Source organism: Orbicella franksi, chromosome 15 (genome assembly GCF_964199315.1).
Source record: "Orbicella franksi chromosome 15, jaOrbFran1.1, whole genome shotgun sequence".
In the NCBI taxonomy this organism is placed as follows: Eukaryota; Metazoa; Cnidaria; class Anthozoa; order Scleractinia; family Merulinidae; genus Orbicella; species Orbicella franksi.
Window position 1 is genome coordinate 2,326,152 of NC_138159.1, and position 26,156 is coordinate 2,352,307.

General features: G+C 40.1%; 3 protein-coding genes across 3 annotated transcripts; 2 read left to right on the forward strand and 1 right to left on the reverse strand.

The window, feature by feature from the left end:
* Position 1: 1 nt before the first annotated feature.
* Positions 2-11,403, forward strand: LOC145469061 (beclin-1-like). The gene is made up of 14 exons (XM_081452715.1): positions 2-286; positions 941-1,017; positions 1,824-1,882; positions 2,355-2,436; positions 2,960-3,354; positions 3,580-3,663; positions 3,978-4,038; positions 4,178-4,266; positions 4,971-5,042; positions 5,399-5,437; positions 6,668-6,710; positions 7,159-7,208; positions 9,908-9,964; positions 10,069-11,403. Exons 1-14 carry the CDS (start codon positions 160-162, stop codon positions 10,172-10,174), a joined length of 1,341 nt encoding a protein of 446 aa, XP_081308841.1. The 5' UTR covers positions 2-159; the 3' UTR covers positions 10,175-11,403.
* LOC145469073 (uncharacterized) lies at positions 7,215-8,943 on the forward strand. The gene has a single exon (XM_081452731.1). It carries the CDS (start codon positions 7,831-7,833, stop codon positions 8,428-8,430), a length of 600 nt encoding a protein of 199 aa, XP_081308857.1. The 5' UTR covers positions 7,215-7,830; the 3' UTR covers positions 8,431-8,943.
* LOC145469052 (prolyl endopeptidase FAP-like) lies at positions 10,967-25,734 on the reverse strand. The gene is made up of 27 exons (XM_081452701.1): positions 25,532-25,734; positions 24,085-24,177; positions 22,062-22,156; positions 21,500-21,574; positions 20,909-20,961; positions 20,449-20,527; positions 19,997-20,117; positions 19,185-19,464; positions 18,419-18,542; positions 18,028-18,078; positions 17,426-17,533; positions 17,133-17,221; positions 16,647-16,694; positions 15,958-16,016; positions 15,600-15,668; positions 15,302-15,343; positions 15,093-15,197; positions 14,873-14,942; positions 14,272-14,296; positions 13,917-14,026; positions 13,323-13,388; positions 13,194-13,248; positions 12,773-12,872; positions 12,625-12,683; positions 12,379-12,451; positions 12,157-12,230; positions 10,967-11,519 (listed from the first exon to the last, which is right to left on the reverse strand). The coding sequence occupies exons 1-27, from the start codon at positions 25,653-25,655 to the stop codon at positions 11,412-11,414; spliced, it is 2,355 nt and encodes a 784-aa protein (XP_081308827.1). The 5' UTR covers positions 25,656-25,734; the 3' UTR covers positions 10,967-11,411.
* Between the last annotated feature and the right edge of the window lie 422 nt (positions 25,735-26,156).

Sequence of the window (26,156 nt, forward strand, 5' to 3'; positions counted from 1 at the left end):
ACAGAAAAAGATGGCAGCCTTCAACAATGTCTTATTTTTCTGTAAATAGTTCGTTAACGGAGTGCAGATCTCCAGGAATCGCGATGTGCAGTTGGTGATTATGTGATCTATACGTTCTTCTCTATAAGGAAGAAATAAGAAAAAGAATTATCCCTTCACATGGCTTCCGCAAAAGAAGTCCGAGCTACAACGCTTGTGAGTTTCGTATGCCAAAGATGCTACCAACCCTTGAAGCTGGATCATTCTTTGTTGTCTTTGGATGGAGAAACGATTGCAGAACTCACAGGTTTGATTGAAGCATTGAAAGCGAATAAACATCATTAGATTGTCTTGAGAACTCTAACTGTAATTGCAGTCTGGCCCGTTGCAGTACATTCTGTATTTGTGAAAGTTGGACCTGAAAGTTCACTGTCAGTGTATTTAATAAATCTGAATAAATGTAAGGTTTTAAAATAAAAAATTCCTACATGCAATAATCTGCTTTATGTACTGTACTGGCAACTTTCTAACAGTTCTGTCAGTTTGATTTGACCAAATTACAGACAAAATATGAGAAGTATGGGATACAGAGTTGACAGGTTTATGTGTAATCTAATAACATGTTTCAGTGTATAAATAATTAACAAATTGACATCAGTTTTTCATGTGTCTGCTCTGTTATTGATCATGAAATTCGTTATAACATTGTCAAAGTGGCTGTGGATCCACAAGGCGATAGCCGAGTGGATCCACAGACTACTTCAAATGACAATGCTATGACAAAATTCATTGTCAATAACAGGACAGATGCATGAAAAACTGACGTCAATTTGTTTTTTATGATAACAAATTGTCAAATTGTCTGTTTGCTTATTAACAATGAAAATTTGCTTATGAGAGTGTAAGAATTTCTGCAGTAACTGTTATCGTAAAACATTGCTTTTATATTTTTTTCATGTAGCACCCTTCCCAGAGTTTGCAGCTCAGACAGATAGAGGGGAAGATGCAAGTAGAAGGCATGATTCTACTTCACATCAGGTATGACCTTGACCCTTTTAGTCCTGTGCTCAGGATTGATAATGTTAACTGAGGTAGGAGTTTGGTACATGTAGGACATCATCAGTTTATAGCTAATGATTTCTCATTAGTTTTTTTATTCTCACGTCTGCTTGATAATCATATAATTTTGTGTTGTAAGATTGAAAGTTAGCTGAATGTGAATCTTAGGCCCTGTCCACACATATCCGGAAATATTTTTGAATCCGCAACTTTTTCTTTCCGCATATGGCCTCTGTCCCTACGCATCCTGCAAATTCGGCAGCGAATCCGGACATTTTTTTATCCGCTCTCCAGAGTGGAGAAAAATAAATCTGCAGTGAATTCGATAACGTGTGGACGGTGAATCCAAATATTTTCAAATCCGATAACGTAGCAAAATTGTGTCCAGTCTCTTACCAAACAATAAACCAATAAGGTGGCACAACCAGTAGGCCTAGTTTCACTAGAGTGAATCCAGATACCATCAGATGTGTGTGGACAGGTGAATTCGATTTTAATACGCTACGTGTGGACGGGGAAATTTTTGAATCCAGAAAGGAAAAGTTGCGGAAACAAAAGTATCCAGATACGTGTGGATAGGGCCTCAGCGACTGTTTCCAATAATTGTATTCATGGAACTTAGCATATACATGTAACATTGCTCTCTGTGGATTTAAGGAAGTAAACCTCAATAGAGTATTCATTTTTAAATTTTAATTAAGTTGTCTAAAATAGTATTACCCTCAGCTCTATAGCTACATTTTCTTTCCAAGAAATTCATCTTGCCGTGGAACACAATTTTTCAGACTCCTAGTAACACAGAGGAAGATGACACGGTCATAAGGAGAATTATTCCCCCAGCGAGGTAACAGTCGCAACATTTGCAAGTACTTGGTTCAATTTGATAAGAACCACATATTAAATGGAAGATCCTGATTTTGGTAGTAAGAGTTACGTGTACATTAGACTGAGTGTTACTGACATGATAAATTAAGCTGTTTGTGCATAAGGTGTAGAAGCTTTGTAATGTAGTGTCAGTTGCAGCCTTGCTGTTTGTCAACAAAAATAAAAACATTTTTTCATAATATGTAACTCAATTTTATTGCAGTTTTAAAGTTACTGTAGTATTAAGCTACTCAAGGATTAACTAGTGCCAACTTAAAATTAAATTTTATAAGTTTTTAGTTATCATTTCTTAAATTTCTGTAATCACCAGATTAAACTTTTGACAGTGGTAGTACGTTGCAACAACAACAGAAAAAGCTTGGTTAACTTTTTAACAGCATATACTTGTATAATTCTAAACTAATATTGAACAATGCTCTGGTTTGTTTCAGACTACAATCTCTAGAGGGTGGCTTTACAGTTATTGGAGATTCACAGCCAGTCAATTCAGAAAACCTCAGCCATAGGCTTAAAGTAAGACAAGTTGTAGTGATTGCATGTTAGACAGAATTTAATTGTAACCTCTAAGTGATGTTTTCGATTCATTTAAGTATCTTCTTTGGGAATACTGAGCTTTACAGTTGATCTTATAATAAATTAAAGTAAAAAAATTTCAAACTGTTTTCAGTAATAATTGTAATTTGCTATCATTGTCAATCAAGAGATACTCAATGACTGAGTGCAATACTGAAATTTATATCATAACTAGCATTTATGCAATTTAAATAAACCATGAAGCAAACAAGCAAAAACCAGAATGTATTAGACAATGTGGTCTAAGTAATTTGAAGCATGAATATTTATTGATCATATTGATATATGTATAGTTTAGAGTCTTAACATCGTTCTTGGTTTCTGTTGAGTTTCAAATTTTGTATAATTCTACACATTGAAGTTGTCTTAAAATTAACATGGCTTTAATTTTATGGAAACAAAATAAGTGGGTTATTTACTGCATGGTGAAGATGGATATTGACTGCTTTATTATTAATCCAAGGTCACCACTCAGCTGTTTGATGTGATGTCTGGACAGTCAAGCATTGACCATCCATTATGTGAAGAGTGTACGGACACCCTACTAGATCAGTTAGACCAGCAGCTTAAGATCACAGACGATGAACTCAAAGACTACAAAGTGTTCTTCAACAAACTTAATGACAAACCTTCGCTAGATGGCGATGCCATGTCCAAAGAACTAGAAGAGCTTAGAAGGGAAGAGGAGGAATTGATTAAAAAATTGGAAGAAATTGAAATGGAAAGAGGCAAGGTAGCCGAAAAAATGGAATCAGAAAAGGAAAGGTCCAAACTACTTGAGATTGAAGAAAAGAAGTACTGGATGGAGTTCAGTGAATATCAGAAGGAATTGTTAGAATATGAAGATGAGCAACAAAGGTTAATTATTGTTATTTGTAACTTTTAGCATTATTTTTCAGCATCTGTTAACACCCCAAAATATCACAATTAGTTGTAGCATCAAAATGGAATTTTAGATGTTATAATACTGATGAACATCCCTGACTGAAATTTAAAAATTTGTCACGAGTACATTATTTTAATGGTATATCAAGTGGTGATAGCATTGATAGCATGGTAGTAATAATCTTTCTTTCTGGCCAGTGTTGATAATCAAATGAGATATGCTCAAGCCCAGTTGGACAAACTAAAGAAAACAAATGTATTCAACAGCACTTTTCACATCTGGTGAGTAGAAACCATTACATATTGAAGCTACATTGCCACCAGCTTCAGTGGCAATTGTACAAAGCCCAGTATTAGTGTGACCTGCAGTGCTGGAAACAATTTTTAATGTGTTGCAGGACACATCCTTTCAAATCTCTATTTTGGGCAGACATATTACTAGTTTGGTTGGACTTTGTTTTGTAATTTGCATACACAAATAATCTGATGACTAATTCCGTAAGTATACATGAAGTTAACAAGTTTACCAGTGACACAGACTAACATTTTTGAAAGGTTTGTTGAAGATAACACTAGTTTATAATTGTCTGTATTAGGCATAAGGGTCATTTTGGAACAATAAACAACTTTAGACTTGGCCGTCTCCCAAGCGTACCGGTGAGTTTCACTATAATTACTGTAAGTATTTTGGTATTCCGAAATCTTTTTGTGCTGCTAGGATAAGTAGTAACTGTAGCTTTACTTGGATGACTTGTTTGCAGTAATTCCAGCTTGCGGTTTGTTGATTGTTACACAGGTTGAGTGGAGTGAAATTAATGCTGCATGGGGTCAAACTGTTTTGTTACTTCATTCTCTAGCCCGAAAGATGAACTTAACATTTGAGAGGTAAGACCTAAGGAAGAACAGAAAAAGTGAAGGAAATTTTATTTAGTAGAAATCACTGGTTTCTCTACTTGTTGACCCATATACATTAGCCAGTGAAACATCACAAAGAATTTGACGTGATAACAACTGTCAAAGAAGGGACATAGTTTGTTCAACCCTGTTGGGAGACTTTTAGTCCAGGTTTGGAAAATGGGTGTCTTGGGATGGGGAGGGGGAAGAATATTTCCCCCCTTTCCCCCAAAGAGTCTTAACAATGAAGCACCTTTAGTGCATGTTTTCTATAGGACCTTCTGACATCTGTCTGCTTTAACACTTAATTAACAGTAGTTAAAACTTGGCTACCTATGCCCAAAGTGGACTGTGAATGGTAGTATCAGCTCATGTGGAAACTATAATATTCCATTATCCGACTCCAGACAAAACAATAGAAAGTTTTGCAGAGACAGTGCACAGTTTGTACATGTATGGGTGTGTTCCTTTGGGGTGGTCTGGATCAGGATCAGTGATCCAAGATCACTCGGATCATAGTTCATCAAAGGAGCCCATGAATCCGTGACCAGAGTGGATCCATTGGTTCGTTTGATGCACCATGATCTGAGTGATCTTGGGTCACTGATCCTGATCCAGATCATCCCAACGGAACGCACCCTATATGTGCGTATTATCTTATCTTTATCGGGTCCTCTTTTCCTGTCTTGTTTTAGGTATCGTTTGGTGCCTTATGGAAATCATTCTTATCTAGAATCACTTACAGACAAGTCAAAGGATCTTCCATTGTGAGTAGCACAGTTAGCATTTGTCAGCTATGCTATTTGTAACTAAAGTGATTAAATATGCGGTGCCAGCATTTGTTTGGTTGCTCTGGTGCCCCTCTTTACAGCTGGGTTGAGAAAAGCATTGTTCCCCAAGAATACAATAAAAATTCCCGTCCAGGGTTCTGATGGGTGGAATTTTATGATTGCTTTGTAGCTTGCAAGACTGTCTGTACATTTGAAGTCTTCGGACTGCATTAGTTGATTTTTCACGAACAGAATTATCCCAAAGTAAACTACGAGGCCTTTTTTTTTTTTATTTTAAAGTTTCAATTATTATTTGATAAACTTGAGTGATTCTTTTCTCACCTTTATTTCAGGTATGGTTCTGGAGGGTTTAGATTCTTTTGGGACACAAAGTGAGTATAAGTTTAAGTGAAACAGGGCGAAGAATGGGAAGAGGTCTTTTCTGACTAGTTCATTTGTACAGGTCCTCGCTATGTTTTCTACTCATTTCAGTACCCGATTGTGCCTGTCTGTTGGCCACTTTGCGGCCATTTAAGCTTAATTAAGCTAAATTAATGGCTGGAACAAAAGCATTAACGAGTTTGTTCGCTGAAAAAAAAAAAAAAAACAGCTTTATGGCATGCAAAAACTTCTCAACGCCGGTTTTATCTTTCGTATTGTTCTCCGCCCAGAAAAGCGAAAGCAATCACTCCACTTTGACTTCGGCATGGTTACACTAGAGCTTTGAAAGAAGACCTGCCCTTGCATTCAACTGTTGTGTTGAGTTCGGTTGAACTCAGCCTTAGATTCGTTAACAGCTTGAAATAAAAGTCTTGTAAATCAAATGGACGTACCTAACACTGCAATGGTTTTCTTTCCGTTTTCTAAGTTTCGTCCGCTTGCAATGTCGTCTTCATTTTAGAGCGAATTTCTTTGCAGTCTTTCGCCGGAGAACTAAAAAAGATATCCCGTTTAACCTTTTTAACTATGTTTGAATAAATTTCGCAGAGTTATTTGTCTGGGTTGAGGGGTTGAGGCAAAAACTAATGTAGTGCAAAGCTTTGAAAAGTTTGCCTCGTGTTTCGTCGTCACAAGGAGCTCGCTCAATCTTTTTCTCGCCATTCGCTTTAGCGCGCGCGCCAACAAGATACTTTGTGATTGGTTCAGGAAGAAATTGCACAGAAATCATGGCACGGTGATTGGCCAGTTGTTAGAATATATTAAACAGCCAGGAAGCCTTTTCTGGAGCTTATATCTGGGAAGTTGCTGACAATTTAACCGCGTTATAAAACTCGCACAATGTAACAACTGTTGGTACCAAAATCAACCCATTCAAATTCAGTAAAATTTTAAAATATGCTACAGAAACGAAAATTGTTTCCAAGGGTTTTCCTTTTCGCCACGTCGAACGTAGCGGAAAGTTGAACAACTGACAGAAAAAAAAACATATTTTAGTAGCAAGAGATGAAAACAGTGTGAGGAAATTGTTTATTTTTCATGGGAAAGCTTAAAACTGAGATTTGTATATTATTACTCTTCGTTCAACTGTCCGTCAATTGATGTAAGCATATATCTTAAATGTTCTTTCGCGAAAGTGTTGTAAGTAATACCATTTTAATTGTCTCTTTTTTAATTTCATCCAGATTTGATCAAGCGATGGTTGGATTTTTGGATTGCTTACAGCAGGTATTTAGATTCACTACTTCAACGAGCATATTCACACCATGAGAACGGTTGCGACCAGATGACGAAAACAGTTCAACAAATGTAAACATTGAACGCACGCAAATCATCTGTTTACAAGAACTCGAAAGGTTTTCCTGACTTCAGCATCTCTTGTAACCATGAAAATGTTTTGTTTTCGTGAAAAGAATCTGTGGACTTCAGTCGTTTCAGTGGCTCAATTCGGTAAACGCTGTCAAAAACATCTTTTGGATTTCGTTATTGTCCGTTACTTCAAACAAAGCCCACGACATATTCTAATTAAATTTTCAAATGCACGTTTTTGCGACTTTAAAAGGTTTCTTCTTTGGAGCATGCGAACTCTGGACGTATTTATCACGAACGTACGCAAACTTTGAGTTGAATTGCTGTTGTTCTCTGTTTTATTGCTTTTTACATTGTTCTTCTTTAGTTTAAAGAAGCAGTAGAGAAAGTGGACAAAAGATTTTGCCTTCCATACAGGTAAGAGCTTGTGAAAGAAACAGAGTAGAATGGAATAGATAAGAGTAAAATAGAAACTATTTTGAAGGCGTATCGTGTCGCCTCCGTGAAAAGTTGACACTAATAATTTTTGGCTGTTGGTTGATTTTTCCACAATTTTTTTCTTAATCTTACTTTTTATGTTGGAGTAAGGTTGTATCCGATCTGAAAAAGTTTGCATGTGGTCTGTGGAGAAATATTGTGGTTTAAACAAGAATTTGATGTGGGTTTTATTTCGACTATTGTAGGTTTGGTTTCGAGCGTGACACGTTTTTCTACAGTCACACACTACCTGGATTGCGTGACAAATTGGTAATAGTCATTCGTGACGTCACGGAGACGTCACTAAATATTTGTTTCAAAGTTTCACTACTTGTCTACAAACTCACCTAATTGGTAATGTGCATTCGTGACGTTGCCATGACGTCAGTAATTATTGATTAAATTAGCCTAATGACTTGTTTACGAACTCGCGTTAATTAGTTAATTGGCAATTATGTCTATGACGTGTACCCCACGAATTGAGTCATTTGCCACTTGCCACCGAACTGTCCAGACGTACTTTTTTTAGCTCCGTCGAAAAATTCACCAGAACAGTTCTAAAATGGCCAAAGCTCGCCGAGGTGCCAGGAAAGCAGTGGTAGCCAAGAAGAAGAGGGCCGCACGCAGGAAGGGAGGAAAAAAGCCCGCCCTTACCAGACAGGCGGTGGTCAAAGCCATCGCTGCGCTGAAAGACCGCAAGGGATCAAGCGCCAAAGCGATCTTGGCCTACCTTACATCGCAGCCTGGAACGAAAAGCGTTACTGCTCTGCAATTGAGGCTCGCCTTGGCACGCGGAGTGAAATCGCAAGCCCTCGTCAAAAGTGGCACTTCGTTTAAACTCAAAGTAAAGAGATCTCGATCCCGCTCACGATCACGCTCACGATCACGCTCAAGGTCACGCTCCAAGACACGCTCCCGATCTCGTTCCCGCTCAAAATCAAAGAGCCCGGGCAGGAAATCGGTGAAGAAAGTCACCAAAAAGGCCAAAGCAAAAGCGAGCAAAGCAAAAAAGGCCCCCAAGAGACGTAAGGCCAGACGTGGCAAATCTGCGGCCAAGAAGCGCGCTGTAAAGAAATACTACAAAGGCACGCGCAAGGCAAAGAGAGCCGCGCCCAAGAAGGTACGCAGAGTCCGCAGGAGGCGTCGATCGGCGCGCAAGTGAACCATTGACTGTATAAAGGACTGTGACTTCGTTCTTTTTCCCTCTGTAGATACAACATTGTGACTTTAGATCTCTAGAACGCTCTTCAAAGAGAACAAAGGACTTGACGCGCTGAATGAGTTTTAGTAAGCGAAGCTAGCAGGAATGTTTTTTTACTCGAAAGGATTGTGACACAGGACGACTTTGAATAAAACAAATAAAGGCAAAGATATGTTGTCTGTTTTGTATCATCAGGGGCTAATGGCAGTTGAAAGCAAATATGAAGTTTCGAGTTTTGGAGGTGAAAGAACTAGGTTTTTAAGACGCGAGAGCAACAAATCGGTTAATTCCCAACGACAACAGTAACAATTACTAATTAACACGTAATCATCTAATCAATCAATCAGTCAATCCAAGATAAGTTACGCTTAAGTTTCTGTTAGCGCGCGCGAGCTTTGGTTTGTTTCGCGTGATTTTTGTCCGCGAATGTTGCTATGGCAAGAAACAGTTCGTCTTTCATTCTTGCATCTCTCGTTTCCCTTGAATCAATAGGCTGATTTAGCAAGAGAACGGCAAAGTCACTTGACGACGGCGCGCGCAGTACCAATACCCAAATATGGTCAAATTAGAAGAGAATCCAGGTTATTCCGCGCGCCCTGCAGTCGTCATTGACCATATTTGGGTATTTGTACTGCGCGCGCCGTCGTCAAGTGACGTTCCCGTTCTCTTGCTAAATCAGCCTAATAGACGAGGTTGCGCGCGCGTTAATTACTCAAAAGTGCTCCAGGTCTTATCAGTGCCTTGCGCGCTTGAAGTTTGGTTTTTACGTCTTCATTTTCAGAAAAAGACTTTACATAAAGCAAAATTTCATCTAATAGGGGAGCGTGCCGAGCGTTTTCTAGTTCGTACAGTTTTTATTAAGTAGTTAGTGACAATTTTGACTTCATTTCATTGGTTTTCCATCCGTCTCGGCCAATCAGAACCTATGCCTCACGTGAAATTTCGGCACGTGAGCGCTTAACTTTAACCGCCTGTCTGGCATTGATTGAAATTTAATGCAGGGGTAAACCAACATAGAGATGACAAACGTTGATGAGTTATTGATTGTAAAACTTTTCAGCGCGGTTTACTGTATTTTACCACAGTGGAGCCCTTTAAAATCTGTCAAGTGGTCGTCAAATGGTTGTTTAAGCTACACTGTGCATTCCAAACCCTGCTTAAAGGAGCTACGTCACGTTTTGCGCATCTTGAAAAGTTAAGGCTAAGTTCGTTGTCTAATCCGTCTTAATCTTCTCCATCCTTAACCATCCTTGTTCCTTTATGGTTTATTATTATCTCTTTTTTGTTTTTCTATCTTAGTAAACTACTATTTTCAGGTTTCCTTCAATTTAAAGGCGATTTTGTACATGGCCAAAATAACTCAAAATACCGTTTTTGAGCTCCTTTCGTTTAATCAGCTCTGTTTTCTCATATCAACATTGTTTGCTTTGTCGTGTAGGATGGAAAAAGGTAAAATCCACGATTCAAGTGGCACTGGGGGAGCATTTTCTATAAAGTAAGTAAACCTTTTCCTGGGAAAACAATGTAGAAATGAGTTTTGAAGTGTTAAATCGAAGGAGCGACTTTTCAATTAAACGAATGTGTTTTTTCTTCTGTAAGGATCCAGTTCAACTCCGAGGAGCAGTGGACAAAGGCGTTAAAATTCGTGCTGACTAACTTGAAGTGGGGACTAGCATGGGTCTCGTCCCAGTTCACCGATAAGTGATACCAACAAACGGCCGGTCTAGTTTCATCGATGGCATAAAAGCTCTCGTTTGTTTAAGAAAAACTTCCGCAAGAAACTGTTATTTTCGATCCAAGAACTTTTCATATAATAATGTTTGGTAAAACAGTGAACGTGCTGTTGATTTCCGGGCGTTGCGTTGTTAAAAAAAAAAAGCACTGAAAGCGCATAAGACGAAAAACTTCACAGTTCCTAAGAATTACGAACTTAAGAAGAAGATAGAAAGCCTTTGCAAGGCGTCAAAACAATATCTCCTAATTGATCATTTTCTATATCCTTATCACCTGTCTACTTGATAACTAATGATACTGTTTAGAGAAATCACATGTTGATCATTCTTGAAAACATATCCTTCATTCTTCAACTTTAAAAGTTTTCGTCATATCACGCGAAGTGTATTAAAAGAGCTACGTCACAGTTTGCGCATCTTGAAGAGCTTAGCGTAGATTTTTCAAGTTCGTCGTTTCTAATCCGTGTTAATCTTCTCCATCCTTAACCATCCTTGTTCCTTTATGGTTTAAAATTATCCCTTTGGTGTTTTTCTCTCTTAGTAAACTATTATTATCAGGTTTCCGTCAATATAAAGGTAATTTTGTACGTGGCCAAAATAACTCAAAATACCGTGACTGACGGAGCTGGTTTAAATAAAACTCCTTCCAGATGTTCCTGTACTAACTGTAGAGAGGAGTCGCTAAGAAATCACATGCCACAAACAGTGACAAGTGAAATATTGGACATCAAACAATGAGAGAGAATAATATAAAAGCATCCATACATTATATAAATCAGCTCTTATTATTAATTAAAATTAAAACAGTGATTTTGTACAAAAAAAAAAAAAAAAACTGATTGGTGGGGATTTTTGTGGTTTGCACTCGTAACAACCTGTTCAACTCTTGTCTCAAAAAGAAAACCGAGCGCCACCATCCTGCAAGCGCGTTCTCCTCTAAGGAAATAAGGGATGGGTGAGGCCATGTACTTTCTCCTATTATATTCCTGATGTACAAGTGCTTGTTCTAAACTTTTCTAATATACTCCTGATGTACAAGTGGTTGTTCTAAGACTTTTCATTGAAAATTCAGATAAAAATTGAGATTGCAACCTCCATGGGTTATGGCACGATTTTCAGATAGGAAACAGTCCATTCTTGGGCAAAAATAGAACTTGGTTGCCTCATGAATTACTAAGGAAAGAAAGAAAAGGAACTATCAAGTGGAGACTAGGAACGAGTCAGACCCAGGCTCCTGGTAAGAAAGTTGGTCATCAGGCGGTAAAGATGGCGCCGAGTGTGTTTTCCAACTATCCCGTGATCCTTGTCCGTGTAGTACTGTGGACGAAAGTAAGGGCAAATATAAGTACGTCATGTAAGCTAACTCATCGGAACGCTGTAGCTAAAAAGTTTATCAAGTTAAATGTTGCAATTGGTCGGGGAACAAGCGTCTTTGTAGAGGCAGCTGATCAGTGCCTGGTACTTATTCTCAATTAAAACATAACAAGAAAAGATGCTATCTTGCTCCGTACCAAGATCAAGAGCGCGTAGACTGAGACGAGTGTTACTCTGTGACGTCACTGGTCAATTTAGGGCTCAGGCTCCTCGCTAAGATCCCGGATACAAAGCCAGAAAGCCAGAGAACAAAGAGACCACAGAGGTGTGTGTATTAATGACTTGTTCGTATCGAGGAGGTCAATTTAAGAGGACATGTATAAGCTAGAAATGTAAGTCATTGTACATCTAATAACGGAATGCCTGTAAAGCGGAGTTTGCCTCACTGTCCTAAGAGAAAAAACACGAATAATCTCCTTCCCAACGAGATTAAGGCCACAATAGCGTCGTGCGATGCGAGGGTAGTATGTTGCTAAACAACTTATTGGAAAAACTACGGATTTAGCTGACTCTGAGAGGCAGCATTTCAAACGAATAATAATTACCTTACGTGTCAGACTGTATACTGTTCGCATCTCACCTGTACTCTAAACTTGATCTCAGCTTCAGTGAGGACTTTAACCATCTGTGCCGTGTGCTGATAATGGACGTTATCTGTAAAGGGGCAAAACAGTAACCATGGTAACAGCACTTATTTAGGCATAAGATAATCTCGTACCCAGATCTCACCCTGTCTGATGCTTGACCGTGGGAGATATGGGTTGGAGATAATTGATATCCTCGGTTCTACATGCAAACTTACCGTCTCCAGATCCATGAATAATAAGATAGTCTACATTAGAAAAGTTGGCAGCCCTTGAGAGAAGGGACGTGTCCTGAAAACAAAGCGAACGAAATAAAGAATTAAACATTTCTTAATTGGCCAAAAAGCAAATAAATTGGTGGAAATAGGATTACTGTACAGACACTGTATTTTACGCCATGTTGACATCCTTGTCAAAGGAAAGAAAACCTTTAAAACTGGCCTACAGTACGATACCATACTTACTCTGTAGCCGTTAGCGTTATCCTGTGGTAGCCTCATGTAACGCTCAGTATAAGCTGAATCTATTTAAGGAAACGGTGAGAAAATTAAATTGCAACGTTACAGCTCCTTACGTGACAAGATATGAGTCACGCTACGCTTTATTTCTTACCGTAATATCTCCAGTCCGTGACAGGGGCCACTGCAATTCCACACTTAAACACGCCGGTATTCTTGCTAAGAACGTAGGTTGTCAAGAAGCCACCAAAAGACTGAGGAAAAAACGTCCATAAGATAACAATCACTTACACTAGTGAACTGGGGATGTACGAGGATCCACAGGTGCGGGGGAAAAATGGACCCGGGCCCATGCACGAAGTGGCCCCCGGATCCTTGATACAGTCAGATCCAACCTAGTTAGGTCAAAAGAATCATTTTATAACAGAGGTTTGATCTAGCGAGTAGCCAAAGGGACGGGGGAGGGGTTGAAACAGTCATAGAACCCCTGAGTGCATAGGTCTTGGAGCCCCAGATTTGCCCCCGGCAAGTTTAAGCTAACACTGTATAACTGAAGACTTTCGGTCGCTACTCACCCAGCCCCACACAGAGAGTCTCTTTGGGTCGACGTATTTCTTCTTTTGCATAAACCTTGGAAGAGAAAACAAAGTGACAATTTAGCAAGTTATTGACGGAATACATGTTATCTGATCACAGTAGCTTACCGTCCAGCCGTGATGACATCCTGAGCTTCGTATTCGCCGAGTAACTTGTAAACCGCTTGTTTGAATCTAGAACAGTGAATAACAGCTATTAGTATCACCCAACTAGTAGACTAATGCAAATCCTGCATTTTGATTGGCTACGCTACTAGGGGACTATTAGTAATAGTCATCGAGTAGCGAAATTGGCGCAATCGAGCGTGACGCTTTCTTTCGTTTTATTCCCAAATAAATATTTCTTCAACTTGCATTTGCTAACTTTATTATTACCTTTTCTGTCCGACTAGTTGGGTGATACTAAAACAATTAGACCCTTCGCCCTCAAGGACAACGGGTCAATAGCCCATTCGGCTTCGCCTCATGGGCTATTGACCCGGAGCCCTTGCGGGCTACGGGTCTAATTGTTAATTAATTAAGCCCCGGCCAAATGATCGCAACAAATTACGCGTCGCCCATAGCATATCGAAAAGAAGTGACAAGAGCACAAACAATGTCGTCACTTTTAATCTAATAATTAGATTCGGCACATGTAAAGTTCGACGTTTGAACCGGGCCTTAGAGGGGTTTTTGAAATATTCTTGATAATTCGATACTAACCGTTCACCTCTATACCCAGTCCCCCGCCCGTCCACGGTCACCACAATGATGTCGAAGTTACTGACCAAGTAACCGATCCAGCCAAGTTTCCAAGCAAACATCTCATTAACCTGCGATACAAAGGAGCTTTTCAAGTTACATAAAGATTACGCTGGCTACGGAATGTTTCAGGGGAAACCAGGGCTCAATGTTAATCTGTAACGAACGAAGCGATGGCTAGCTAAGAAGAAACAGAATTATAAAAAAGACGTCGAGCACTTCTCTAAAGTTGAAGTTTAGTTTCGCCCAGTAGGATGCAAAAATCAGGTTAAACAAAGATAAATTTTCATGATGACAGAGGTGTTAAAAAACAAACCTTTTGAGAACCTGGTCCACCATACCTGCACAAAGTAGTAACAACAAAACACAACTCATGTTAAAAAAAATTGTCAAGCCTTCCCTCCTGAGTTTAAAAGATAATTTCTTTAAGAACGTTAAGAAGTACGAGATAAGATAAATAAATAAGATAAATTTCAAAAACTGTGAAAATTCACTTTTCAAGTGGAGTGCCTCGCGAGCGACTTATTTTCTTTGTGACTGAAAAGTCCTCTTACTGTGCTCCGTAGTTGTTAACGTTCTTTCAAAATATTTCTGGGTATTTCCCTTACCCATCCCACGGGGATAGTCGATACGCAAGGGAATTATTTCCATCCAGCCTGTCAGAGGCGAGAACTCTGATCTAACCCTAATTTGAGCTAACCCTAACCCAAGGTGTTAACCCTATTTTTTTCTGACACGCCGGTAAAAAGTCTCGGATTTCTCGGAATTTTCCTCACCCATGGGAATAGTCGATGCGCAAGGGAATTATTTCTCTCCAGCCTCTCAGTGTAAAGAACTCTAAGCCTCCTAACTTGAGCCAACTCTAACCCTAGGTTCTAATAACCCTAACCCAAGGTGACAAAAAAATATTTACTTACACGTCGAAAAGGACACCATATTTCTTGTTTTCGTCAAAATTAGGAGGAAGAAATTCCGTGGCTGTTAATTCTAGAATATAAATAAGATATTAAGTTCGTGAGGAAAGGGGTAACGTTAAATGAAGTACGGTTGGCAGGCCAGAGATTCAAAAAGGCAATCTCTATAAACTAAGCCTGGGGGTGGGTGAAGGGACGTGGGTGGGGGGGGGGGGGTACTTACCGTATTTCCCTGCGGGTATCATAAAGTTCCGTCTTATTGGACTGGACAGTTCAGACATTTTCTCTTCCAATTCTTGATTCATTTCAAGCTCTTTGTACCAAGTAGCTGAAACAAAGAACATCTTGTTGCGAATGAGGAAAATAGCAAAAGGAACAGACAATAGAACTATAAAAGAAAAGTGAACTAGACAAAAACGAGATTTATCTCACTGGAGCTGGTTTTGTGTAACGTGGACCTTGGAACGTTTGGACCTGCAACAAAACGTAAGAAAAAAAAATTATAAATTGTATCTGAAAACTCAAAGAGAGAACACTTTATATAAAACATGCTGTACACTCGTGGAGAAAGAAGGCGAGGTGATAAAAAGCGAAAAAACAACAACAACAACAACAACAAACACGAAAAACAAACAAACAAGAGAATCACCTTGTACGGAATTGTAACATGTCTTAACAAGAGTTAAATTTGTCAGCGCTCTCAGTCATCCAAGGGCCAAGCTTTACTCACCGTTGCAATACAGAATGTACCAGCTGGCATCATGACTAAAGCTTGCAGAAAAATAGTTGCAATAGCCATCTGGAAAAGAAATGCACAATGACTGTCTGTATTCGCTCATGAGATTAATAAGCTACCTTATGTTTCATCATTTAATTTGATCGCAGTTCTGTGCCTTCTGACTGTATCATTTTTCGTGCATTCTCTCAAAAGCCACACACGAAAAGACTTTTCTTTGATCATGGCAGAAAACTACAGACATTTAATCTCGGCTCGATCAACCTCAGTTTGAGAATAAGCCGTTCAAACGCTACACGTATTTCATGATTCTTTAAATGTCATATCCAGGCACACTGAACGTATTACTTACTTTCGGCCCAAGGCAGTGAACACGTGAGGCATTCTTTTTCTTTTGTCTTTACATTTACTCTGTTAAAAATAGGGCAAACAAGCTACTTTGTTTTATACTGTTTGTTTAACAAACGGATTCCATTTTGCCGTGCTTCTGTTCAGTAATAGGTCGCAGGTGACGTCAAAATGTGGTAAGAACAAAAAAGTGGCACACGAGGGGATAGCCGAGTGGGTCACTGATGCTCTTGCCACATTTTGACGTCATCTGTGATCTATTACTGAACAGACGCAGGGCAACATGAGATCTACTTGTTTATACATCAGTAAAGAAAAAAGTAATGCTAATAACGTTATCTTTCGTCTGTGTAAGAACCAGTCAAAATGGAAGAATAAATCGACATTTTATATAAATACTTTCGAGGAATTCTGTTGCCCTTTAAAAGAAAAAAGTAACAAAATAAGCCAGAGTTTTGGTTCAGAAAAATGATATTGAACTGTCCACATCTTTTCGCATTAACAGTCCTGTTAACTTAAACTCGTCATTACTCTTCAAACAAGGACAAATGCCTACTACAGGTCTAGTAAGTAGACGGAGGATCGGGACATGATTCCTCTGACCCAAGGTAGGACTGTAAACATCGCACATACACAGGTCTGTGGGATGTAGTGATGACTAAAATTACAGCAAAACAAACCGGCCAACCACACCTGTAAATATGTCTTTCTCTTGGTGACGTCTCTGTACTTAGAAAATACCTGATAGATGAAACAAAAAACGTTATGGAAAGTCCCATTTCTACGCCGGTGGTACAGACCCATTTCTGTGTGTTCAACTTTCATTTCTTTCTTTCAAAAATGTTTTCATTACTCAATTAAGTTCTTGGGTTGCCTATGACAAGACATATTGAAGCAGATAGGTGCTTTACTTCTGGGCCAGCTTCACCTCAGCTTAACGCACGGCCGTACCGCACGTTAATATGTCAGCTTCAGGCTGAGTCAGCTTCAAAGACCTTCGACAACATTCAAAGTACAACGTAAAGTTAGGTGGCCAACTTTAAGGAGATTTAAGCCATCTTTAATGTTCCGTAGAATCTCGGTTTTCATGCTGTGTCGAGTCTACAAAAAGTCCTAAACATCAGGGATCATGTACAATTACAAATGAGAAGGTTTAATTTGAATAAGGCCATAACTTACACTGTCTCAGTTTCTCTCTTAAACGCCAAAATCTGCACTACTTCCCACGTACCAGAAGTGAGAAATGTGATGCTATCTTTGCCTGGCGACTGTGAAGATAATTACAATGGAGGAAACGTTACTAAACACTAAATTTCGGTAATGAACCCTATGCGTATTATAATAGACTTTCAGAAAAGTCCTTCGTCTTTTTTATTCATTATCCGCCGGCTCGCGCGACTTCGTCATTCCCTCGACACGGAGCCCACTATCCCAGCAAGTAAGCGCCTAATAAGTCAAACTTTCGTACTTACAGGGACCATGACTTTGGCCAGGTGAATAAAATCTCCTTGTTCTCCTTGAGACGACGGTACAAGAGTCAAGTAATACGATCCGTCTTTTGCGAACCAAGGGCTTGGAGGCTGTGGACATAAATAAAAGTTTTACCAGTCCTACTCTCCATTGATCGAAATTTCAATTCTCTTTTCTAATTGCCACACAGTTCTTGTAATGTTAGTTCAGGCGAGATTGTAGTGGTACAAGAAAACAATGTCTCTTAGTTGATGAACTGAAAACATTTCACATTTATTAGCTGCTGTTCAGTGCTCTCGTTTCATCTTACTTCTGACTGATGGTATATCACATTGAATATTTCTAGCTTAATGGTTTATGGGTTTCACCAAAAAAGGGTCAGCTAAATGTCATAACAAGTCCGCTAAATTGATTAAAAAAAGAATAAAAGAAACCATTAACACAACAACAACAACAGCAGGAAAAGTCGAAAAGCTTACTAATAACCTCGTCTCTTGGGTCTTCTTTACTTTTTAAAATGTTGGCGGACGGGCGACAAGCCGCCATGTTTAAAATCGTCGAGGAGAAGACCCTGGGGTGGAGGTTGGCTCACTAACAGACTTACCAAGTACGACTTAGTATTCACCCAGCCGTTTGCGACCTGCAGTTTTTGATTCTAGAAGAACAGAAACAAATAAACAATAAGGACAGAGCGGAAAATCATTATTACGCTATCAGACAAGTACAAGGGTAAAAAGGCCGGGCATGCGATTCGAAACTCCGCAGTCAAACGTTTGACTGTAGTTTCCTGGAGTCTGGAGGGAAAGGACGACTTGTTATTACAGTTGAATATCTAAAACGGTCACCATGGAGCATAACTGACTGAGAGATGGCTGTTAGTGGAGGTTCTCCATTTCTTTTTGGACACAGAAAACAATCGATGTCCGCTGCTCTCTGGAGCCTGATGTGTGAGCGTGGGCTCAATCCCCCAGCTCTGTTGATGATAAAGTTCTTACCTCAGTGCAGTTCCCGGATGTTGCGTCACAGATGGATGCAACAGATGTATCCTGTATCCGGTTTAACCACCAAACCAATACGTTACTGTTTGACGCCCATGCCACGTTAGTGTAATAATGCTCACTGTGGAGCGAAAGAAAGGGAAATGCAAAAATGTGTTATAGTAATAGTTTTCTATTGAGTGTCGCAGAACCAAGACCAAAGTTATCACTCTAGCCAATCAGAAAGGACACAGACAATCCAATAAACTAATCAAAACTGTGCGTAAATATATGTAGCTGACGCGAAGCGCGGGAAAACGTGTGCGAACGAGTCGGACGCCACGATTGGTTCTTGCTTTACAGTCCTTTTACTTCCTAAGATGGTATTTCGACCAAACACGGGAAAATTTTTTGAGAGCACGTGCTTTACTTTTTAAGTAAAGGCAAGGTAAAAGGTAAAGTCTGCATACGAGCCAAGTGGCCCACCAGGCCGGAGCTTATCCCGGTCTCTGTAGCATGAAGCGACTAGGAGTATTTCTACTTCTCCCTGGATAAGGTGCTAGTCCATCGCAGGGTTACCCCAGCATTAAGTTCGCCGGTACCCATTTATACACCTGGGTGGAGAGAGGCACTGTGAGAGTTAAGTGTCTTTCCCAAGAACACAACAGAATGTCCCCAGCCAGGGCTCGAACCCGGACCGCTCGATCCGGAGACGAGCGCACGAACCATGAGGCCACCGCACATCCCACTTTTTAAGTAAAGCTTATCACAAAAATTCACTTACATGTCTTTAAACTCCTCTGGCGGCTTCAGGTCTGTTGTAGGTGGAACCTTGTTCGTATCCGATGGCAGATTTTCCAAGTCCACCATTTTGACTTTAACGACAGGATTAGGGGAGCCCGGCTTGGGGTAAGCTATCTTCTTAACAGTGGTGTAGATGTCGGCGTTCTCACCGTACCACATGTACGGGAACCACTTCACTTGAGTGTCGTTTGATTGCGCGAAAACAAGGTATCGACCATCTGGGGAAAACCACATGGCTTTATTTGTAAGCGTCACGTCCTCTGCAAATAGAGTCCGACTTGGTTTTAGTCAAGATGGAACAAGCACTGAACGGTGGGTCGAACTGTTTAAGGCTTTTGCGCGACTTTATGTTATGTCCCTATAGCTAGGCAAGACACTCTCAGAGTGCCTTTCTCCACTCAGGTGTATATGAATGGGTATCAGCAAGATCACCTTGATAATCTCTTGGTATCAGCGAATTTACTACTGTGGGGGAGGAGGGTGGTGGTGGTAACGCTGTGATGGACTAGCATCTTATCCGGGGGGGAGTAGGTATGCCCCAGCTGTGTGGTCGCCTGGACGGTAAGGGAATAATTTGAAAATAACGCTGTTTTCTGACAGTAAACAGCGCCTCGCACAGTTCCATTTACCAGGAAAAAGAAGAGGATTGTGAAAGCCATCTTAAGTCGTGCAGTGTGAACCAAGAGCCTTGTAATGCTTTAATATCTTCCAGACTTTGCCGTAAGGTAGCCGTGTAAATTTCGACTCAGTGGCCTGGGGCGTATCTGAAAAGGTCACGAGTTACTTACGTACCTTCGTAGACCCAATCAGGGACGCCGTTGAATAACTCGTTTTCTTTTCCGTTATCAGTGATCGTGTGAATGCTTCCTTCAATTCTGTCCAACCAATAGATGTTATTGTCTTGAACCAATCCCTATCAGTAAAACCAAATCAAAAAGTAAGTAAAGCCAGACAAGAGAGAGCCCACGCGAACGTTCTTGTGGTTTTTTTTTTTTTTTTTGGAGTCACTGGTCGACAAATGTCTTTACAAACTCTTCCTCAACCAGCCGCCATTTTGAATGCGTTCTCCGAGAAGATTACGGGAGGGAGTTGAAACAAGTTTCCTTGCTATAAATGGGATGAACTCGAAGAGATTAAAGTGTTATAGAGCAGGGTAACTTAAAGCAAGTTAACTTGCTATTGACTTGAAGGTTATTTGCACATCACAAAAGACGACCTTTAGTTCTTAATGACAGTAAGCTTACTATTGAAGTGCCTTTGTTGCCCCATAAAGCCAGCTGAATCTGCTTCTTTGGATTAGGTGGCATGATCCGAAAGGTCGTTCTGGAAAGAAAAAGCAAATGGGAATAGGTTGGTTGGTTTCTCGAACGCATACAGATTCTTCGAGTGAAAGCTAAGAAATCAGGACCCTGAAGGTTTTCCTCAATTTTTGTTTCGATTGAGCAGATAAATCAAACAGAAGAGACAGTGTTGCATCACATTCCAAACACCGAGAAGAGATCTGAGAATGTGATGTGTGGCTCAGTATTTTGATGAACGTCTAGGTGTTTGGAGATGTGATGCAACACTGTCTCGCGTGTTTGATATATGACTAGAAAGCTTTAAACTACACTAGATTGAACGCTAAATTGCACACCCCCAAATTGTTTGTTTTGAAGAAAGAGGCACAAAAAAAGAACTAAAAAAACACGTTTATTTACTCACCCATTTTCCAGGTAGTGCGCGTAATAATCTGCAAAGAATGATCTGCGGTACAACTGTAAACAAAAATTTGATAAGTACAGTATTTTAACCCGCTCGATTCAAATATAATACTCGAAATAATATTCTCTTACTACCGAATTACTGCTTTGCAAATGTCACTTCAACTTCCTCTTGTTGACGATTTTCTATATTCTTATCACCTGTCTGCTTGATACTATATGAATATAGAAACGAGAAATGGGACGTTGATCATTCTTGTTTTGGAAATGAGAGGATTCTGGACAGTCCTTCACCATCCTAACCGCGTCCAATCTTGACGTAACCCTACAGAAATCCGTTTAATGTTACTGATTGGTAGTCACTCGCACGTGGAAAATCGTAACCTAGCGACAACCAATCGGAGCACTACACAGATCTGTTTATTGTAGAATCTCAGGCATCTCTTGAGAGAGGAGGAAAAATAGAGAACGTGACAAGAGACACTAGAAAATCACGCGGTCTTTACTTCCCAAACATTTCCTTCGATCGCAGCTACACGTTCAAGGGGCGGTGACATGAAGAAAAGAAGCGTGACATCTTACAGGGTGTTACCTTTTTCTTGTTGGAAGCCAACAGAACCCATTTTTCGTCAGGCGACATCCAGTAGGAAGACACATTGAAATCATCCTACAAGGAGGTATGAAGTTAATAAAGTTTCTTAATTATATTTACCTAGGCAACAATGCCACAAGGCACAGACGGGTAATCTCATTCCCAGATCTGGGAACGAGATTACGCGTGTGTGCCTTGTGGCATTGTTGCCTAGGTAAATATACAAGAGATCTGGGAACGAGATTAACACACGGGCTAACACGGCGCTAACCCTCTACGCAAACGTCCTTATGGCACGTCACACAATCTCTACGTGACGAGCCATAGGAGGAGGAGACACGAGGCTAATAAGGTGGAAGTTAACCTGAATTTTTTACACATAACGATACGCGACAATTTTATGAGGCGTGAACGCTTTGTGTGACCACGCTCCATGTCTCCCAAAACGGCTGAAAATTGGGCCCACTAGCTAGCCTGTCTACACCCTCGGACGGGCAATCACCAATGACGCGCGTGTCATTACATTGGGAGCGTGACGAAAAGGAAGAAATGAATTAGTTACCATGATGTCTTGAGAAACAGGAAAATTCCTGGTCTTGTTCTTGGCAAGATCGGTAACAGTGAGGTTTCCGTTAGAATATCTGAGATACTCGGTATCTGTGGAAGCAAACATAAGCGAATCAACTTTATAAAAAGGACAAAGTCGTTAGTTTTTCTTTAAAACCAAAACGTTGCGTTTCCATCGAAATCCAATGCCGCGTCCACTGAAAGGCCATGTTCCAGACTCTCACAAAACCGTGACGTTTTTAGTTTCTCGCTTTCTCGAAACTTGAGCTTAGAACCGCCTCTGACATAAACTGCAATCAATTCCAGCTCTAAGCTGTCATTCTGTGTCGGAATTTCGTCATCGCAATTGTGAGAGCCTAGCTGGATAACGTCGCCATCTTGGGTTTGTTGACGGTACTGAGGTAGCCTCTTTCAGGCTTTCAGTTAGTTGGGGTGCAGCGCCAAAAAATGGCGGAGCGAAACAAAGGGAGAGAGAGTTTTCCGCGCTGCACCCAACTTACTGAACGCCTGGAAGCGGGAGGCCTCGATTATCAACCGCTATTCGAACAAGGAGCCTGCGCTCCTCCCGCGAACGTAGGAACCTGCGTAGACCGGACTGGAATGAGAGGAGAAAATCGAGCCTAGGAGGCGGGTGAGACCAATACTTGAGAGACGTGGTAACGTATTACTTTGGCTTTAAAGAAAGAACATGCATGATAGAAAATCTTGAAATGAACTATCAACTCCCTTGAATACAGAAGTCATCCGTGAAGAACCATTTTGGTTTAAGGGGGTCTTATACTCTCAGATATAAATTTTTCTCCAGAAAACCATTTTTTTTGGAACATGAAGATTCAACATCCCTGTCCATTTGTAAATCGTATTTTGAAACGATTTTCCTCTAATTACTCCTGAATTTACGTTTAAATTAAGAAATCCGAACACTTCTAGCTATATTTCAACATAGCAACACCCATAGCAACCATTGTTTACAGTCTAAAAGTACTCACAAAATGGATTCAATTCAATACATTTTAATGATACTTTACACAAACGCTTTAAAGATGTGTAGTTATGAGAATTTTGCATCATGGTCCTAAACATTATTTCTTCTACCATCTTATACGCTCCTTATACTTGGATAACATTTCTATGACTGGTGTGTATTGGGGTGTTCAATGAAACATCTATGTAAAACCTTTAAATATACCCCTCCGCCTGCCCCTAACCTCCCCCCCCTCCCCTAGTTCACAGGGCTAATTTGGGCTCTCGGAGACCGAAGTAAAACTTTAAAGCCTTATTTCTCAAAATGACCAAATAGACGGATCATCAATATCTCGCACACGATATCTCCATTGGGTTTTAACCGAATGTTGTCAAATTTTCAACATTGATGAAGGACACAATTATCTAGGTCTTAAAACTCCAAAATTTTCAATTTATGAAATTTTTTCCTGTTATTTAGTTAATATAGTTAATATTAGTTAATATTAATACACTTTTTCAACATTTCACGAGAAAAACCCCCTCAAAACACTGTTTTCTGAGGTTTGTCTCCTGGACAACTTGCTTATGGACAGGATGAACTTAATTCCATACTTCTCGAACCATTCATTATTACGTTATCGTGTTTATAATGAACACCACTTTTTAACACTAAGGAGCTAGTTATTCATTAACTATCGTGGCACGTGAGCTGGAAAAGCTCATTTTTGAAGTCAGAGTGCAAAGTCCTTTAACGTGATACCAAAACTGTTCCACAGAGTTGTGTTGCAAAAGAAAAAAAAAATTTAGGTATAAGACCACCTTAAGACTATTTCTTCCCCGCATTCTTGCAATAATGTGTACTTATTATTTAACTTACAAAGTAACTAGGTTTTACTACAAACAAGCTCCAGTTTGTCGTACTTTTTCTATCGTATTCATTAAATCCATAGGAAAATTGGAGAAGATTTTCACGTATACAACAAACGCGCCGCTTTCACGTAAAATTGGCAAACGGCAGACAGTAAATATTTACCTTGTTTAACTCATCATACCTGACATCCAGCGAACAAAATAAGTAGAGTAAGAGTATTTGCCATTGAAGATGTCGTCAAATCCGTACAACTTCCCAGAAGTTTCCTGTTTACCTGCAGATGGCCACACGCATCATTTCAATAAACCCTCATTTTCAAAACAGTTGTTCTCATTTAATTTTCAACGTGTGTTTCTCGTCTCAGACCTCAGCAAGATCGCAGATTACCGCATCCTGCCCTCGTACCCGTTGCGTGAGGCGCGGAACGGGGAATGCTCAAGTGGAGCCAACCGCGGAACAAACGCGGTCATACAATAAGCTTGGTCGCACGTTGTTAGTGCACGAGTTTGAAAACTATAAACTTCTGAGATTAACCCTTTGTACTAAAGAAGTACAATAAAAAAGCGTGAAAAGAGCGAGTAGGCGAAACATAAGGGTAAAGCGGCCCACTGAAATGTTTGGTACATAGTGATATAGCGGTGTACGGTGCTTTACGTTACGTTTCTGCGAAAAGTGCGCATATGTGTTAGAGTGCTTATGCTTTATGTGAACCACGAAGTGGAGAAAAAGAGTCGTTCACTTTCGTAGCCAAAAGAAGAATGCAAACCTCTGGGATTATACATAAACCAAGATTCGGCTGAAGATAAGCCATTGAGCGGTACATGTGATACGCTGTTTACTTAAGAGGTGCTTTAGTATGGCACAGAGCGCTTGTTTTCGTTTATTTATTATATTTAATCTACTTGACAAAGGAAATCGTTCGTAAAATGTAAATACACTACGCAAGAATGCAGCCGAGAGGCGCGAAAGAGCCATTGGTTGCGGCCACTCAAAAAAGACTGAAGACTGTTACGCTATTATGCAAATTAACCTTTTAGACGTCATTGCTGTCTAGCTTTTGTCAGAAACTCTTTGTATTTTTAATACCATGCCTATTGTGCTTATTATTTTTATTTTAAACAACTGACGCCTCTGTTCTTTCTTTGAAACTACCAAAGAATGATCGTGATAATTGAATTCAAATACATCAGAAATCTGAATCATATCTTAGGCTAAAATTTTAGCCATTCATAAGCCTCTTACAGCAAGTCTACTTAGAATGTCTAAGGAAAGGTCTTCGTAAGCACAAGCAAAGATCACCAGGAAAGAACCCTGGTTAAATTTTGATTCACATGCACAAACGTCTGCTGGTCGCGAGGTTTAGACCTTACTCCCCCTGAAAAGAAAGTATCACAGGCGAGATTCGGGGGAAAGAAAAGCCCATGAAGTGGGCTCCTGGGTGGCAAGGGGTTTCTTTGGTTAACATGCGCTGCTGTTGAGCATGTTCGGATGTCTTTGCTGTGTTAGCTGCATTATCAAACACTGGAAAATCAACATTCTTTTGGCCTGCTACAGTGGGCATATGAGTTTGATGGACCCAGAGAAATCCCTCCAAATCAAATCCCTTCCCCGGGAAGAGATAAGCTTACCTTTTGTTGTCAGTCCCTTCCCTTCCTTGGAGAGAACGATGGCTAAAATAATTGCAACTGCTACCAGAAAACTCACCACAATCAGTGGTATTCCAATCTTTGTAAACTGCGAACTAGTGCGCATTTTGATGAGGAAAATAAACGAACTTAGCTCGACCGATCGACTCACAGATGCTCCAGCTGGAGCTCTCGTCTGTCTGTGACGTAAAATGATACGATATCCGGTCGTATGACCTTTGACTCCATCACGCTGGTAGTGACTGTTGTAGATGCGATTATCCTGTACCAAATTGGTGATGGGAACTGCGCTACAGTGTGCCAGAAAATAATCAATCGAAGAAAAAAAGCAAAAAATAATAATAAAATAAAATAAAAATAAATAAATAAATAACACTTCTTTTTCAATCAGATGTAGAAGTATTTGGTTAGCCTGCACACCTCGCTAGAGCCGAAAGATAGTTTAAAACACAAGTCTCGCGCCGAAGTCACGCAACGGGATGTGGAGCGTTGCGTGACTCCGACACGAAAATCCCTTCCCGTTTGCCCAGCTTTACGACTTCTACGCAGGTTAGATCTTGACGCAGTGAAGTGTTTTTTAGTCTGTCCTGAGACCTATTTTGTCTTG